This window comes from Canis aureus, chromosome 16 (assembly GCF_053574225.1).
Source record: "Canis aureus isolate CA01 chromosome 16, VMU_Caureus_v.1.0, whole genome shotgun sequence".
Classification (NCBI taxonomy): Eukaryota; Metazoa; Chordata; class Mammalia; order Carnivora; family Canidae; genus Canis; species Canis aureus.
This window is the reverse complement of record NC_135626.1, coordinates 27,846,760-27,864,922: the sequence shown is the minus strand read 5'-3', so window position 1 is coordinate 27,864,922 and position 18,163 is coordinate 27,846,760. Positions and strand designations below refer to the sequence as shown.

At 38.5% G+C, this 18,163-nt stretch overlaps 1 protein-coding gene across 6 annotated transcripts in view; it reads left to right on the top strand.

The window, feature by feature from the left end:
• Positions 1–18,163, top strand: part of RAD51C (RAD51 paralog C) — a 57,085-nt gene that overhangs the window by 2,033 nt on the left and 36,889 nt on the right. For 5 of the 6 annotated variants that reach the window (XM_077852498.1, XM_077852497.1, XM_077852499.1 and 2 more), the window contains exons 2-5: positions 1,243–1,501; positions 2,067–2,233; positions 5,681–5,814; positions 15,448–15,579. In XM_077852498.1, coding sequence (XP_077708624.1) covers positions 1,243–1,501; positions 2,067–2,233; positions 5,681–5,814; positions 15,448–15,579 — 692 coding nt within the window. The remainder of the gene's footprint in view (positions 1–1,242; positions 1,502–2,066; positions 2,234–5,680; positions 5,815–15,447; positions 15,580–18,163) is intronic. The other variant, XM_077852500.1, reaches the window with a different exon arrangement.

The following is an 18,163-nucleotide window of genomic DNA, read 5'->3' as shown; positions in this document are numbered from 1 at the left end:
TATATCAGTTTCTTTTTTAAAAAAATATTTTATTTATTTATTCGTGAGAGACATACAGAGAGAGAGAGAGAGGCAGGCAGAGACACAGGCAGAGGGAGAAGCAGGCTCCATTCAGGGAGCCCGACACGGACTTGGTCCCAGGTCTCCAGGATCACGCCCTGGGCCAAAGGCGGAGCTGAACCGCGGAGCCACCCAGGCTGCCCCCAGAATTGAGGATTTTAATTGGATAGGCTTTTCATTTCCGTATCACCTTTATTGTCCTTTATTAGCACCAAATTTATGTTCAAATCCCAACCAAATCAGGCACTGACCTATCAAACTCATAAGTGATGTCATCTTAACCATAATTTCTTTCATTAGCAGTTTGTTTTGTAACTGCCATTTTCTTTTCTCAAGCCATATTGTCTGATAGGAATGAAATTGTATAGTTGAGGAAGCATAAATGCATTGTTTAAAGTATTGTTCATCAAATAATTGTTCTCATTAAATAAGTTGGACTGGTATGGGAATATTTCATGGCAATGTTTCCATGAAAAGTTTTTATTATGAATGATACATGCACATGTACTTCTTAAAGTTAAATCTTGTTTTAGGCAGTTAGAGACCATTTTCATTCTCTTCTGAAAAATAAATACCTTATTAGATTAAGATAACTGTGACTTCATAAGACCAAAAGGGATAATAATTATTATTATTTTTAAAGATTTTATTTATTTATTCATGAGACACACACACACACACACACACACACACACAGAGAGGAACAGACACAGGCAGAGGGAGAAGCAGGCTCCATGCCGGGAGCCCGACATGGGACTTGATCCTGCGTCTCCAGGATCACGCCCTGGGTTGAAGGCGGCACCAAACTGCTGAGCCACCTGGGCTGCCCCAAAAGGGATAATTAATTTTTTTTTTTCCAAAGGGGATAATTAAAGGACAGACTGCCAGTACATTTTTATTGATAGTCTTGTAGGTACTCAAATGCTTTAGAGGTTTAGGTTTCTGAATTCTGTTTTTGAGGTAATAAATCTTTTAAGTGTGTAGAGACTAAGAAAATATAGATGAATGCCTTTATTAGCTTGATAAATTCAATAGTTAATGGAATGTTTCATTTTTATGTTTCTTTACTCTTGGCATCACTCTTACTATCTAAAAATTAAAATTAATGAAGACAACCCCATAGTTAAGACTTCAATTTCTAAAATCAGGGTTTAGATTTTTCTTTTTTTCTTTTACTTTCAGAAGTTGGGATATCTAAAGAGGAAGCCTTAGAAACTCTGCAAATTATAAGAAGAGAATGTCTCACAAATAAACCAAGATATGCTGCTACAGCTGAGTCAGGCAAGAAGTGTACAGCACTGGAACTTCTTGAGCAGGAGCATACCCAGAGCTTCATAATTACCTTCTGTTCAGCACTAGATAATATTCTTGGGGGTGGAATACCCTTAACCAAAACAACAGAAATTTGTGGTGTACCGGGTGTTGGAAAAACACAGTTATGGTAAAGTAAAATGTTCCCCTCTTAAGGGTAGGCTTAATAGCATTTTATGTAAGTAATAGAATATGGTGCTCTGGGTCTACATTCAGGAGACCAAAAAAGGCATGTATCTGCTCTTGATTTTTTTGTAGGGTGTATGTGTGCATATGAAACAAAAATCAGTTTACCATTTGTGTTATTTCAGTACCCCATCTTGATAAACTGGTGTAATTATTTTGGTATCCAAAAATGTTTCTTTTGCAACATTGTAAAGTGATTTTAGGGTAAACCAGTAGTCTTCTATTTTATTATATAGTTAATTCCTGGGAATATATTCAGAGATAGATTTAGTATAAGAAGGGATTTTATCTCTTGAGGCCTAAAAACCACTAAGAAGTCCTTAATCATGGCTTTATGGGTAAGCCTTCCCCTAATCCACATATCAGTTGGTTCACATATATTTGGAGCAGAAAGTTAGCCATCTCTGTTGCCTAATGGTGTTACCTAGTGGGTGGTGATGTAAAGTTTGAAAAACACGGCCTTAGATGATTATGATAATGAATTTGGTCATTCAACTTTCTCTTGACAGTATGCAGTTGGCAGTAGATGTGCAGATACCAGAATGTTTTGGAGGAGTGGAGGGCGAAGCAGTTTTTATTGATACTGAAGGAAGTTTTATGGTTGATAGAGTTGTAGACCTTGCTACTGCCTGCATTCAACACCTTCACCTTATTGCAGGAAGACATATGGGAGAGGGTAAGTTATCAAGTGATCTGTCTTCTTTTTTTCTGTATGATAAAAGTAATTTGCATTTGTACCTCTCAAGCCTCAGCAAGAGACCATTTGGAACATGAAGCTTAAATGACTTGACAGTGTCCTATTGTTATAGACTTAGAAATGCCACAGCCTAGACTGGCCTTTTATTCTTTTATGGTCCTCAGTTCTTTTTTTTTTTTTTAAAGATTTTATCTATTTGAGATAGAACTGAGAGAGAGTGAGCATGAGTGGGGGGAGGGGCAAAGGGAGAGGGAGAAGCAGACTCTTAGCTGAGCAGGAGCCTAGATATGTGGGGCCTTGATCTCTGGACCCTGGGATCATGACCTGAGCTGAAGGCAGATGCCCAACTGACTGAGCCACCTAGGTGCCCTACCCTCACTTCTTAATGCAGAAGCTCTGAGCCAAAACTTGTGTGTATATTTCACTGTATCACTTCAGATCATCATGCTCTGACCTGCCAGGTGTAAACTGATATTAGACAACTTAATGTAAGTAAATGTTGTTTCAATGCATTCAGTGATTCATTGCATTTAGTTTATATTGACTTCCATACTGGTTTTTCAAAGAACCAAAGGTAGCTTTTTTTTTTTTAAAGATTTTATGTATTTTTTATGTATTTATTTGAGAGAGAGGGAAGGGGCAAAGGGAAAAGCAGAATCCTCGCTGAGCAAGGAGCCCCACTTGGGACTTGATCCCAGGACCCTAATATGACCTGAGCTGAAAGCAGCCACTTAACCATCTGAGCCACCCAGGCACCCCACCAAAGTTAGCTCTGAAAAACCATGTTAGAAATGTTTGGAACATTACTGAATGACCTTATGGGACTCTGAGTAGAATGTAATGGACTTCATGACTGTGTTAATTGTATTAAAGTGTTTGGGAAGTTTTTTTGATCTTGTCATGTAGAAATATTATTTGATTTTTTTAAGAAAACATATGGGTAATTTTTTTCTTTTTGGGGGGTAATTTTAATTTAAATGATTTAAATACTTAAAGGTATTCAAGTTCTTGTCATTTTAATTACTTAGGAAATTAACTGGTTTCTGCTTTGACTGTTCTAGTTTATTTTTTGGATGTGCAGTCCTCATTCTTTAATAATTTTTTTTTTTTAATTTTTATTTATTTATGATAGTCACAGAGAGAGAGAGAGAGAGGCAGAGACACAGGCAGAGGGAGAAGCAGGCTCCATGCACCGGGAGCCTGATGTGGGATTCGATCCTGGGTCTCCAGGATCGCGCCCTGGGCCAAAGGCAGGCGCCAAACCGCTGCGCCACCCAGGGATCCCATTCTTTAATAATTTTAAAAAACAATACTTTTCATAGGATTCTTGTATTCCCTTTAAATGAGTGTAATAGCTGGCTATTTTAATTTTCATATGCGTACTAGGTGTCTTTTTTAACTAATGACCAATATGTCTACTGAAAGTCCTTAAAGCTACCCATGACACAATGTGTATTTGTAATAGTGCCTTTTTTCTTTAAGATTTTATTTATTTATTCATGAGAGACACAGAAAGAGACAGAGACATAGGGAGAGGGAGAAGCAGGCTCCTTGTGGGGAGTCCAATGCAAGGCTCAATCCCAGGACCCCAGGATCACTACGGGCAGACATTCAACTACTGAGCCACCCAGGTGCCCCTGAAATAGTGTCTTAAAATCTTATTGTAGGGGCACCTGGGTGGCTCATTCAGTTAAACATCTGCCTTTGGCTCAGGTCAAGATCCCAGGGTCCTGGGATTAGGCTCCCTTCTCTGTAAGGAGCCTGCTTCTCACTCTCCCTCTGCCTACCGCTCCCCTGCTTGCACTTACAGACATGCTGTCTCTCTGTCAAATAAATTATTTAAAAAGAAACCACAACCTTACTGTAGATATTATAGGTATAGCATTGGGATATAAAGTTTTTAATGATTGCTATGTGATTAAGCTGTTATTTTTTTTGGTTAGAGGTGAACTTTTATATTTGCAAAAGTCACTGCTTTCTGAAATTTAATTTCATGTGTATTTTTTCAATGTTAAAACAAGTATGAAACAAGTTAAAACAAGTATGAAAAAAAGGTCAAGTATGTTTTAAAGTACAGTAATTTTTAACTGGTTTATCTCAGAAATATGTATAAAACCAAACCGTTGTTTGTTTTTTGTTTTATTTTGTTTTTAAAGATTTTATTTATTTTTTCATGAGAGACACAGAGAGAGAGAGAGAGAGGCAGAGACACAGGCAGAGGGAGAAGCAGGCTCCATGCAGGTAGCCTGACGTGGGACTTGGTCCCGTATCGCCAGGATCAGGCCCTGAGCTGAAGGTGGTGCTAAACCGCTGAGCCACCTGGGCTGCGTCTGTTTTTTGTTTTTTTTTTTTAAGATTTATTTATTTGAAAGTGCATAAGCAGGGGGGAGGGGCAGTGGGAGAGAATCTCAAGCAGATGTCCTGCTAAGTGCAGAGCTGGATGCAGGACTCAAGTCTTACCATCCTGAGATCAAGACCTGAGCTTAACCAACTGAGCCACCCAGGTACCCTCCTAAAACTGCTTTTTATTTTTATTTTTTTTAAGATTTTATTTATTTATTCATGAGAGAAAGAGAGAGAGAGGCAGAGACACAGGCAGAGGGAGAAGCAGGCTCCATGCAGGGAGCCTGACATGGGACTTGATCCTGGTTCTCCAGGATCAGGCCCTGGGCTGAAGGCAGCACTAAACCGCTAAGCCACCCGGGCTGCCCCCTAAAACTGCTTTTTTAAAAAAATATATAATCTAAGAAGAATTTTATATTGTTTCTACTTAAATATAAAAGTATGCTAAAGAAATAATGGAAAAAAGTTACCAAAAGGGAAAAAGATGCTTCTTTTTTTATTGTTTTTTTTTTTTTTTAATTTTTATTTATTTATGATAGTCACAGAGAGAGAGAGAGAGAGAGAGAGAGAGAGGCAGAGACGCAGGCAGAGAGAGAAGCAGGCTCCATGCACCGGGAGCCCGACGTGGGATTTGATCCCGGGTCTCCAGGATCGCGCCCTGGGCCAAAGGCAGGCGCCAAACCGCTGCGCCACCCAGGGATCCCTCTTTTTTTTATTGTTAACCTAATTTGCATCCTATGAAAAAAAACAAGAAAGGAGAAATTCCATTATGTTACTTCTATTCAATGGAAACCAATAATAGAAATATGAAAAGTCAGGTATTAAACCTCTAATTGTATATGTGTATAAAGAATTTCTAGATAGTTTAGTGTTTAAGGAACTAGTGGAAAAGGTGAAAATAAGAGGTCAGGAATTATGCAATGGTAGTTTATAGCAAATTTGTTATAATTTTGTTATCTTTCAATTAAAGTGAAGAGTTGTATTCACAGTGAAGCATTTTATTATTAAAAGGTATTTTCTTCCTATAATATCAATATACTCAAAACAAGTAAAACTAAATTAAGATTGTTTTGTTTATTTTAGAGCACTCAAAAGCTTTGGAGGATTTCACTCTTGAAAATATTCTTTCCCATATTTACTATTTTCGTTGTCGTGACTACACAGAACTATTGGCACAAGTTTATCTCCTGCCAGACTTTCTTTCGGAACATTCAAAGGTATGGCTCAAACGATTGAAATACAGCTAACCTTTGGAATATCTTTGGAGGTGTTTGATTAGCATGAAAAATAAGTAAATTGTATAGTGGCATAAGCCTGTTCAAAAATCTCTTCCTTCCTTGTCCTACAATTTATTTATACTTACAGATATTTAACATATATGCATATATATTTTATGCCCAAAGTATGAAATTGAAATAATATAGGAAGAGGTTCTTCCTCCAGTAATAGTGGAATAGCTTCTAACAAACAAATTCTGTAGAAGGTTATATGTGAAAAATAAAACTTCCGTTCTACTGCATCCTAGTACCTCTCCCTAAAGTTGACTACTATTGTTTCTTGTGTGTCTTCTCAAAAAATTTTTTATGCATGTTGCAATATCTGTCTACCCATTTTTTTCTTTTTTTTTTTAATTCATGAAAGATGCAGAGACAGGCAGAGGGAGAAGTAGGCTCCCTGGTGGAGAGCCCAATGCGGACTCAATCTGAGGACCCCCAGGATCACACGCTGAGCCAAAGGCAGACACTAAACCACTGAGCCACCCAGGTGGTCCTGTCTACCCATTTTTAATATTTTTAGTGGGGTAATACTGTAATATTCTGATTTTTTTTTTTTTGCTTGGTGTTTTGCGTATCTTTCTATATCACCACATGTGGATAAACCTTTTTATTCAGCTGCATATTATTTCATTTTAAGAAGGTGTTTTTACTGTTGGTGTGAATGTAAAATGGTACAGTTGCCTCAGAAAACAGTATGGCGCTCCTCGAAAAATTGAAAATAGAATTACCATATGACCCAGCAATTCCACTTTTGTGTATATTACCAGAAGAATTGAAAGCAGGATTTTGAAGAGATATTTGTAAGCCTGTGTTCATAGCAGCATTATTTGTATTACCTAAAACATGGAAGCAACATTCATTGATGAATGAATAAATAAGCAAAATGTGGTATACACATACAATGTAATATTATTCATACTTAGAAAGGAAAGAAATTCTGACATATGCTACAACTTGGATGAATCTTGAGGACATTATGTTAAGTGGAATAAACCAGTCAAAAAAAGACATGCTGTATGATTCCACTTATATGAGATGTGAAGAGTAGTCAGACTCAGAGACATAAAGTAGAATAGTGGTTATGAGGGCTTGTGGGGAAAGGGGAAAATGGGAAATTATTGTTTAATGGGAATAGAATTTCATTTTACAAGATGAATGTTCTGCGTACTCTACTACATAAAAAAAAATTGGGAAAACTGCCTCTATTTAACCAATCCTCTTATTGGTGGTCTTTTAGATGGTATTATTAACAATGGTTTGAGGATAATCCTTACATATATCATCTTAGGGTAAATTTCAAGTATGTTTCTGGGTAAATTTTTTTTTTTAAGATTTTATTTATTTATTTGAGAGAGAGAGAAAGAAAGCATGAGCTGGAGATGGGGTAGAGGGAGAAGGAAAAGTGGGCTCCCCACTGAGTTCAGAGCCCCAGGACCTAAGATCATGACCTTAGTCAGATGCTTAACCAGCTGAGCCACCCAGGTACCCCTGTTTATGGAATAACTTCTAAGTATTAGAATTATGTTAAAGAATATGTACATTTTTTTTAAAGATTTTATTTATTCATTCATGAGAGACACACACAAAGGGAGAGAGAGAGAGAGAGAGAGAGGCAGAGACACAGGCAAAGGGAGAGGCAGGCTCCATGCAGGGAGCCCGATGTGGGACTCAATCCCAGGACTCCAGGATCACGCCCTGGGCCAAAGACAGGCGCCAAACCACTGAGCCACCCACGGATCCCCAAATATGGACATTTTAAATTTTGATAAATATTACACATGACAGAGACTCTTTGATCAAACTTTACTCAGCCTCCTCTGAGCCTTTTTGAATTGGCCTCAACCTTCACCCACATACCTGTCTTTGGCCTTTCATACTGTAAGTAATGCTGCTGTGAACATAGGGGTACAATAGTATCCTGTAAATTAGTTTAGAAAGAATCTCCCACCCTTAAAATCTGATCACCCTTGACATCTCAAGTTCCTTATTCCCCACTTTAAATGTTATGTCATTGACCTGCCTGTAGCAAGAATTCTGCTAGGTCATGTTAGCAAGAATCCTACCCTTGATGTCTTCTAATAATTTTTCTTTTTTTCTTTTTTTTTCTTTTTCTTTCTTTATTTTTTCTCCTAATAATTTTTCATTCACTGACACCCTGCTTCTTGGGTATAAATCCCCATGTGTCCTTGTATTTGGGGTTAAGACCAATCTCTTTCCCTATTGCAAAACCCTTATTGCTATGTTCTTGAATAAAGTCTTCCTTACTATTTTAACGGGTGTCAGAATAACTTTTTTTTTAAAGATTTCATTCATTCATTCATTCATTCAACAGAGAGCACAAGCAGGGAGAGTGGCAGGCAGAGGGAATGGGAGAAGCAGGCTCCCCACTCAGCAAGGAGCCCAGTGTGGGCCTTGATTCCAGGTCCCTGGGATCATGACCTGAGCCAAAGATTAATCAACTGAGCCACCCAGGTGTCCTTTTTTTATATATATATAAGAGAGAGTGAGCGTCATGAGTGCAAAGGGACAAAGGGAGAAAGAAAATCTTAAACAGGCTCCACGGCCAGTGCTCAGAACATAATTCTGCTGTTTTTGGATGAAGTAGTCTATAGATACCCATTATATCTAGTTGATTGATGGTGTTATTGAGTTCATCTCTGTTCTTAATGGTTTTGTCTACTGGATCTGTTCATTTTTATTAGCTGCTAAAGACTCCAAATATAGTGAAGTCATCTATTTCTCCTTGCAGTTTTGCCTCATATAGTTAGATGCTCTTTTGTCAGGACATACATGTTAGGAACTATTATGTCTTTTTGGGGAACTGACCTCTTAATCATTATGTAATGTCCCTCTTTATCCCTGATAATTTCCTTAGTCTGACATCTGCTTTCTAAAATAAATATAGCTATTCTTGGTTTCTTTTGGTTAGTGTTACCATGGTATAGCATGGTAGATACTTCTCTAATCATTTACTTTTAGTCTACAGGTATCTGTATATCTAAAGTGGGTTTTTTTTTTTTTAAGATCTTTTTTTTTTTCAGATCTTATTTTTTTAAAGTAGTCTTTAAGACTACTTTAAAGTAGTCTTAAAGACTTAGGCTTAAGTAGACTTAAAGACTACACCTAAAAAAAAAAAAGACTATACCTAAGTAGCTCATTTAGTTGAGTGTCTGATTCTTGATTTTGAATCAGATCATAATCTCAGGGTTGTGAGATTTGAGCCCCATGTCTGGTTCTGCACTGGGCATGGAGCCTGCTTAAGATTCTCTCTTTCCAGGGATCCCTGGGTGGCTCAGTGGTTTAGCACCTGCCTTCTGCCCAGGGCGTGATCCTGGAGTCCTGGGATCGAGTCCCGCATCGGGCTCCCTGCATGGAGCCTGCTTCTCCCTCTGCCTGTGTCTCTCATGAATAAATAAATAAAATCCTTAAAAATAAAATAAAATAATAAAATAAAATAAAACTGCATGAAAAAAAAAAAAGATTCTCTCTTTCCCTCTCTGACCCTCTCCTGCTTGCACATGTGCTCTCTTTAAAAACAACAACAGCAAAAAAAAACACACATTGCCAAATCCAAGATCATGAAAATTTATTTTTAAGAGTTTGTAGGAGAGGAAAAAGTTTTCTTCAGCCCTATTAGGATCCCAAGCTGGGACTGAAAATTAAACTAACAAAGGCAGAATAACAGGAGAAAAGCACACACATTTTACTGCATTTTTATGTGTACATGGAAGCCTTCTATAAGACAATAAAACCCACAAGGCCCAGAACAGGAAACTTTTATGCCTTTTAGCCAAAAACAGTAAATTTGTGAAGAATTGATGAGACAAAGGGGTTTGGGCTAGAGGTGGATAATTACGAAGTAATTTGGAAGATAAGAATTAGTTTAACAAGGTTTGTTTATATGCCTTCTCAGCCCTAAATTCCCTGTCTCTGGTGATAAGAGTGTCTCATTTTATCCTGATACAGGGAGGGTACCTTTCACCCAGGAGATTTCTCTTCTTTCCAGGAAGAAGAGAGAGAATAAGAGATGAAAGTTGCTTCTCTGCTTCTGTTGTTTTCTGACTTCTGCTTAAGATATACGGTATGCTAAAGGCATCTGGGTGGCTCAGTTGATTAGGCGTCCAACTCTTGATTTTGGGTTATGGTCTCAGGGTTGTAGGATGGAGCCCTGTGTCCAGTCCCTTGTCAGGCTCCATGTTCATTGGGGAATCTGCCTGCTTTTCTCTCTCTTCCTCTGCTCCTTTCCCCATGCAAATAAATAAATAGATTTTTTTCTCTCTCAAATAAATACATATTATTTATTTATTTATTCATGAGAGGCAGAGAGAGAAAGAGTGAGAGAGAGAGAGGCAGAGACACAGAAATAAATATTTTTTAAAAAAGATATTCAGTATGCCAGGGTGCCAGATTTGGAGTAGCATGTCCTGAACTCCACCCAGTTTAATAGCTTTAGTTTTTTTATTTGGGACTTTTATCCATTTTGAGTTAATTTTTTTATACATAGTCTGGAGTAAGTGTCCAACTTCATTTTGTATGCAGACATCTAGTTTTTGCAGCACCATTTGTTGAAAAGACTTTTTTCCCCATTGAACGGGCTTGGCATCCTTGTTGAAAATCAGTTCACCAGGGCAGCCCCGGTGGCTCAGTGGTTTAGTGCTGCCTTCAGCCCAGGGTGTATCGAATCCCATGTCTGGCTCCCTGCATGGAGCCTGCTTCTCCCTCTGCCTGTGTGTCTGCCTCTCTCTCTCTCTCTCTCTCTCTCTCTGTGTCTCTCATGAGTAAATAAATAAAACCTTTAAAAAAAAAATCAGTTGATCATAGATGTACGGGTTAATTTTCTGGACTCTATTTTATTGATGTGTGTGTTGTTTGTACTAATCAAAACCAGTACCACATGGTTTTGATTAGTAGCTTCATAGTATGTTTTGAAATTGGGACATGTGAGTCCTCCACTTTTTTATTTTCAAGATTGTTTTGGCTATTCAGGGCCATTGCAATTCCATATGATTTTGATCCACGTGAATAGAGTCTTGTTTATTTCTGCAGAAATGCAGTTGGAATTTTAATACAGATTATATTGAATCTGTGTATTGAATATATTGCCATCTTTTTTTTTTCTTTAAGTAAATGTTACCTGTAATGTGGGGCTCAAACTTGCTATTCTAAGATCAAGAATTTCATGCTCCACCAACTGAGCCAGCCAGGCACCCCAAAGTATATTGTTATCTAAACAGTATTAAATCTTCTAATCCACGAGCACAGTATATCTTTCTACCTATTTAGGTCTTTTTTAACTTCAATAATGTTTTGTAGGTTTTAGTGTGCAAATATTCCTCATCTTTTATTCTTTTTTGATGTTCTATCCCACCACCCCAAAATCATGACCTGAGCCAAAACCAAGAGTTGGCTGCTCAACTGACTATGCCACCCAGGTGCTCTGCGAATGGAAATTTTATATCTTCCTTTCCAGTTTGCCTGCCTTTTATTTCTTATGTAATTGTTCTTGGTAGAACTCTTGGTACAGTGTTGAATAACTGATAAAAGTGGGCATTTTTGTCTTACTAAGATCAGGGAGAAAGCTTTCAGTCTATCACCTGTAAGTACAGTTGATCCGCATTATTTGCAGGTTCTCTAGCTGCAAATTTACGACTTGCTAAAATTTTTGGTAATCCCAAAATCTATGCTTTTGTAATCATTTGTGAATATATTATGCTGAATAATAAACTGGTTGTCTTTAAGAAATTTATTTTTTCACTATTCTAGAGGCTGGAAGTCTTGAGATTAAGGTTCCAGTTGATTCTGTGTCTGGCAAGTGCTCTCTTCCTGACATACAGAAGGCTGCCTTCTTATAGTGTCCTCACATAGCAGAGCAACAGAGAATGAGCTCTTTGATTACTCTTCTTTTAAGGACACTAATCCTGTCAGATCAGGGCCCCACCATTATGATCTCATTTAATCTTTATTACTTCCCTAGAGGCCCTATATCAAAATATAATTATATTGGCGGTTAGGGCATAGTAGTATAGTGGACAAATGTAAGTGGCCAAAAACTTGAGTCTCCCAACACATATGTTCCCAGGTGAGGTTGAACAAGGTATTCTCTGCCTTCTTATTTCAGCTTTCATATTTTTTTTTTAATTTTTTTAATTTACTTATGATAGTCACACAGAGAGAGAGAGAGAGAGAGAGAGAGGCAGAGACATAGACAGAGGGAGAAGCAGGCTCCATGCACCAGGAGCCCGACGTGGGATTCGATCCCGGGTCTCCAGGATCGCGCCCTGGGCCAAAGGCAGGCACTAAACTGCTGCGCCACCCAGGGATCCCCCTCAGCTTTCATATTGTTAACAAGTATCCTCTTCATGGTTTATTTATTTATTTATTTATTATTATTATTTTTTAAATTAGTTTATTTTTTTTTTAAATTTTTATTTATTTATGATAGGCACACAGTGAGAGAGAGAGAGGCAGAGACACAGGCAGAGGGAGAAGCAGGCTCCATGCACCGGGAGCCTGACGTGGGATTTGATCCTGGGTCTCCAGGATCGTGCCCTGGGCCAAAGGCAGGCGCTAAACCGCTGCGCCACCCAAGGATCCCTTCATGGTTTATTTAATGCCATGTTTTTGCTGAGGATTTTTGCATCTGTAATGTCTGTGGTTTTCTTTACTGGGGATGTTTTTATCTGGCTTTGGTATCAGTATGATACTGGCTTCATAGAATGAATGAGGAAGTGTTCCCTCTATTTTTGGGAAAAGTTTGAGAAGGATTGGTGTAAATTCTTTATTTTTTTTTAAGATTTTATTTATATGAGAGATTGAGCAAGAGAGAGCACAAGCAAGGTATGTGGAGGGTGAGAGTGAGAAGCAGACTCCCTGTGGAGCAAGGGGGCTCAATCCCAGAATCCCAAGGTCATGATCTGAGCTGAAGGCAGATGCATAACCGACTGCCATCCAGGCGTCCCAGTGTAAATTCTTTAACCATTTTATAAAATTCACCAGTGAAGCATCTGGCTGGCTCTGTCAGTATGGCATGTGACTCTTGATCTCAGGGTCATGAGTTTGGGCCCCACACTGGGGATATAGTTTACTTAAAAAAAAAATTCACTAGTGAAGTTCTTTGGTCCTGGTCTTTTTTTGTTATTGAAGGCTTTTGATCACTGATTCAATCTTTCAGATTTTCTATTTCTTCTTATTCTTTTTTTTTTTTTTTAAGATTTTATTTATTTATTCATGAGAGACAGAGAGAGAGAGAAGCAGAGACATAGGCAGAGGGAGAAGCAGGCTCCATGCAGGGAGCCTGATGTGGGTACTCCATCCTGGGTCTCCAGGATCACGGCCTGGGCTGAAGGCTGCGCTAAACCGCTGAGCCACCCAGGCTGCCCTCTATTTCTTCTTAAGTCAGTTTAAAAAAAAAAAAATTTTTTTTTAAAGATTTTATTTATTTATTCATGAGAGATGGAGAGAGAGAGAGAGGCAGAGACATAGGCAGAGGGAGAAACAGGCTCCCTGTGGGGAGCCCGATGGGGGGGCCTCAATCCCAGGATTCTGGGATCACGCCCTGAGACAAAGGTAGGTACTTAACCACTGAGCAACCCAGGTGCCCTTCATCTAATTTTTATTACTTCTTTTGTTTTGCCTTCTTTGGGTTTAGTTTGTTCTTTTTTTCTAGTTTCCTAAGGTATAAGTTTTTTTTTTTTTTCCTAAGGTATAAGTTTTGATTATTGATTTGAGATCTTTTCTTCCTTTATTTTTTTTAAAAGATAGTTGTTTAGAGCTCTACATTTACTATGGAGCACTACTTTCACTCTATCTTTTAACTTGGTATATTGTGGAACACCAGGGTGGCTCAGTGGTTGAGCATCTGTCTGCCTTTGGCTCAGGGCATGATCCCAGGATCTGGAATCGAGTCCCACATCTGGCTCCTTGCCGGGAGCCTGCTTCTCCTCCCCCTGCCTGTGTCTCTGACTCTCTCTCTGTGTCTCATGAATAAATAAATCTTTAAAAAAATAATAATAACTTGGTATACTGTGCTTTTATATTCATTCATCTTTAAGTATTTCCCTTTTAATGCCTTCTTTAACTCATTCCTTATTTAAGAGTGTATTGCTTAGGGTTGCCTGGCTAACTCAGTTGATAGAACATGTGACTCTTAATCTCAGGGTTGTGAGTTTTTTGTTATTGTTGTTTTGGGTTTGTTTTTTTAAGTTTATTTAAATAATCTCTATATCCAACATGGTACTTGAACTCGTGACCCCGAGATCAAAAGTTTCATGCATCTCCATCTGAGCCACCAGGCACCCATGGGGGTCATGAGTTTGAGCCCCATATTGGGTATAGAGATTACTTAAAAAAAAAAAAAAAAAGAGGTGTTGTTTAATTTGTGAGTTTTCCAAATTTCCTTCTGATGCTGGCCTCCTTTTTTTTTTTTTTTTTTTTTTTTTTTTAATTTTTATTTATTTATGATAGTCAGAGAGAGAGAGAGAGAGAGAGAGGCAGAGACACAGGCAGAGGGAGAAGCAGGCTCCATGCACCGGGAGCCCGACGTGGGATTCGATCCCGGGTCTCCAGGATCGCGCCCTGGGCCAAAGGCAGGCGCCAAACCGCTGCGCCACCCAGGGATCCCCTGATGCTGGCTTCTAATTCCATTCCATTCTGGTCAGAGAAGATACTTTATATATGATCCATCCCATCTTTATACATTTATTTTGTGACTTATTTTGTGACCTAACCTCTAGATCTATCCAGGAGAATGTTCTCTGTGCACTTGAGAAGAATATGTATTCTGCTCTTGAGTGGAGCATTTTATATCTATTTATGTATCTGTTTCTGGCTTTTTCTTTTTAATGGGTCAGCCTTTATTGGTGAGCAGGCAATTGAATTGCTGTCCAATTCAAAAGAAGTTGCTTACCTCATGATGAACAAGTACATTTTAACATGAATGCTGGTTGATAGTTTTGTTTATGTCAACAAGTGTGATGAAAGTGAAACAACGGGTATTTTGTTGAAAACATTGGGTGAATGGATTTATCTTGGAGAGTTAGAAATAGAACTCTGGATTTTAAGGATTTTTTTTACCTGCAGTGAACATGCTTTTGGGATGCCATTTTTAAAATTTTATTTTATTTTATTTTTTAAATTTTTATTTATTTATGATTGTCACACACACAGAGAGAGAGAGAGAGGCAGAGACATAGGCAGAGGGAGAAGCAGACTCCATGCACCGGGAGCACGACGTGGGATTCGATCTCGGGTCTCCAGGATCACGCCCTGGGCCAAATGCAGGCACTAAACTGCTGCGCCACCCAGGGATCCCTAAAATTTTATTTTTAAACTTTTTTATTATTATTTTTTTTAACTTTTATTTATTTATGATAGTCACACAGAGAGAGAGGCAGAGACACAGGCAGAGGGAGAAGCAGGCTCCATGCACCGGGAGCCTGACGTGGGATTTGATCCCGGGTCTCCAGGATCGTGCCCTGGGCCAAAGGCAGGCACCAAACTGCTGCGCCACCCAGGGATCCCCTAAAATTTTATTTTTAATACCAAACCTAATATCATGATCTCTTCTGTGTTTAGGTTCGATTAGTGATAGTGGATGGTATTGCTTTTCCTTTTCGTCATGACCTAGATGATCTATCCCTTCGGACTCGATTACTAAATGGCCTAGCCCAGCAAATGATCAGCCTTGCAAATAACCACAGATTAGCTGTAAGTATTATTAGCCAAGAGAATTTTATCATAAAGTCAAGCTAAAATATTAATGTCTAGAAATAGCTAAATAGAATTTGACTCAAACACATAATAGAGACACAGTTTTAAATGTAGTTTTTGTTTAATTTTTAGAAAAAATTAATTCTAGTCTTGCGTTGTATATCAGTTTTCCTAGAAAATAACAAGCATAATCAAGATGCCATATTTTATTTTATTTTTTTTTATTTTTTTATTTTTAAAAAAATTTTCTTTTAATTTTTATTTATTTATGATAGTTACAGAGAGAGAGAGAGAGAGGCAGAGACACAGGCAGAGGGAGAAGCAGGCTCCATGCACCGGGAGCCTGATGTGGGATTCGATCCTGGGTCTCCAGGATCGCGCCCTGGGCCAAAGGCAGGCGCCAAACCGCTGCACCACCCAGGGATCCCAAGATGCCATATTTTAAAATGGACTTGTTTGATAAAGAAATGCTGCCTTTGGTAATTGCAACCTTGGGGTTTTTTTGTCTAAATATACTTGATGTTTTTCAGGTAAACTCTTCTAATATCAGGTAAACTCTTCTAATATCCCCATTTTTCTTTTACTCTGAGTCTTTTATTATTACATATTGTATAATTACAGATTCAGATAGGAAAATTACTTAGTGTGGACAACCTAGATGTTTGGAGGTAGAGCTAACTCTTCTAGATTTGAAATGTGAAGTTAGATATAAAGATCGTAAGTGACAAGACAGAAAGGAGTGAGGTAACAACTTTTTTTTTTAACTGTCTCATTGCCATCAATTTCCATTCTGCCACCTGTCACACCAATACACACACTTGTCCAGGAGGGAGATGGGAAAAGGTCAAGTCACTTAACTTGATATTCTTGTATTTACCCTGATTGGAGATTTTTTAGCACATATCTATAATATAGCATAAGTAGGTAAAGAACTTCTTGATAAAATCATTTCAAAACATTCCTTCCTTCCTTCTTTCCTTCCTTCCTTCCTTCCTTCCTTCCTTCCTTCCTTCCTTCCTTCCTTCCTTCCTTCCTTCCTTTTTGATTTTATTTTTTCATGAGAGACACAGAGAGAGAGGCAGAGACAAAGGCAGAGGGAAAAGCAGGCTCCACGCAGGAAGCCTGACCTGGGACTTGATCCCGGGTCTCCAGGACCATGCCTTGGGCTAAAGGCAGCGCCAAACTACTGAGCCACATGGGCTGCCCTCAAAACACACTTTTCTTTTGAGTTTTTAGATTTTTTTTTTTTTTTTTTTTGGCCATATACTGAAAAGTCTGGTATCCTGTGTTTGAATTATTTCTTGTATTAATTTGTAATTTAGCATTCTATTAATCAGTGAAGATCCCCCAGTAGGGGGCACTCAAGACTAATGGGTTGTATAGTTCCTTAGGTTTTGTTTTGTTTGTTGAACAGAAATAGCTTTATTGGGGATCCCTGGGTGGCCCAGGGCGTGATCCTGGAGTCTCAGGATCGAGTCCCACATCAGGCTCCCTGCATGGAGCCTGCTTCTCCCTCTGCCTGTGTCTCTGCTCCTCTCTCTCTCTCTCTCTCTTTCTCTGTGTGTGTGTGTGTCTCTCTCAAGAATAAATAAAAATCTTAAAAAAAAAAAAAAAAGAAATAGCTTTATTTTTTCCAATTAAAAAAGTAATCTAAACAGTAACATGGAATACTATGCAGTGTTTAAGAAGAGTAATGTAAATATATACATACTAACACACAGCAAGATGTATCCAGACATATAATTAAGTGAAAAGATTAGTCACATGACTTTATGTTATGTGGGGCACTTGGGTGGCTCAGTCAGTTAAGCATCTGCCTTCAGCTCAGGTCATGATCCAAGGTCTTGGAATTGAGCCCCACTTCAGGCTCTCTGCTCAGCAGGGAACCTGCTTCTCTCTCTCCCTCTGCTTGCTGCTTCACCTACCTGTGCACTCCCTCTCTCTGTCAAATAAATAAATAAAATCTTTAAAAAACTTAACAACATGGCAGCCTGGGTGGCTCAGCGGTTTAGCACTGCCTTCAGCCCAGGGCATGACCCCGGGGTCCTGGGATCAAGTCCCACATCGGGCTCCCCGTGCATGGAGCCTGCTTCTCCCTCTGCCTGTGTCTCTGCCTCTCTCTCTCTCTCTCTCTCTCTTTGTGACTATCATAAATAAATAAATAAATTAATTAATTAAAAAAAAATCATGTGCCCATTAGTCATCATTCCTCATTGCACCCTCTTGTCAGTCCCTAAGAACTATTAGTCTGCTTTCTATTTGTATGTATCTTGTCTTTTCTGGGTACTTTATATAAATAAAATCATTCAGTATATGAACTTTTATTTCTGGCTTCTTTCACTTAGCATATTTGCAAGATTCATCCATGTTGTAGCATGTATCAGTATCCTTTTAATGACTGATTAACTTTGCATTTTCTTAGTATATCACATTTTGTTTATTCATCAATTGAAGGACATTTGGGTAACAAGTATTTTTAAAGCAGCGAACTTCATAATTCAAAGTGATTGCTGCTGCGCTATTTTAAAGATTCATTCTTTAGTATCATGGTAAACCCAACATTTTTTTCAGAGGTTATGTA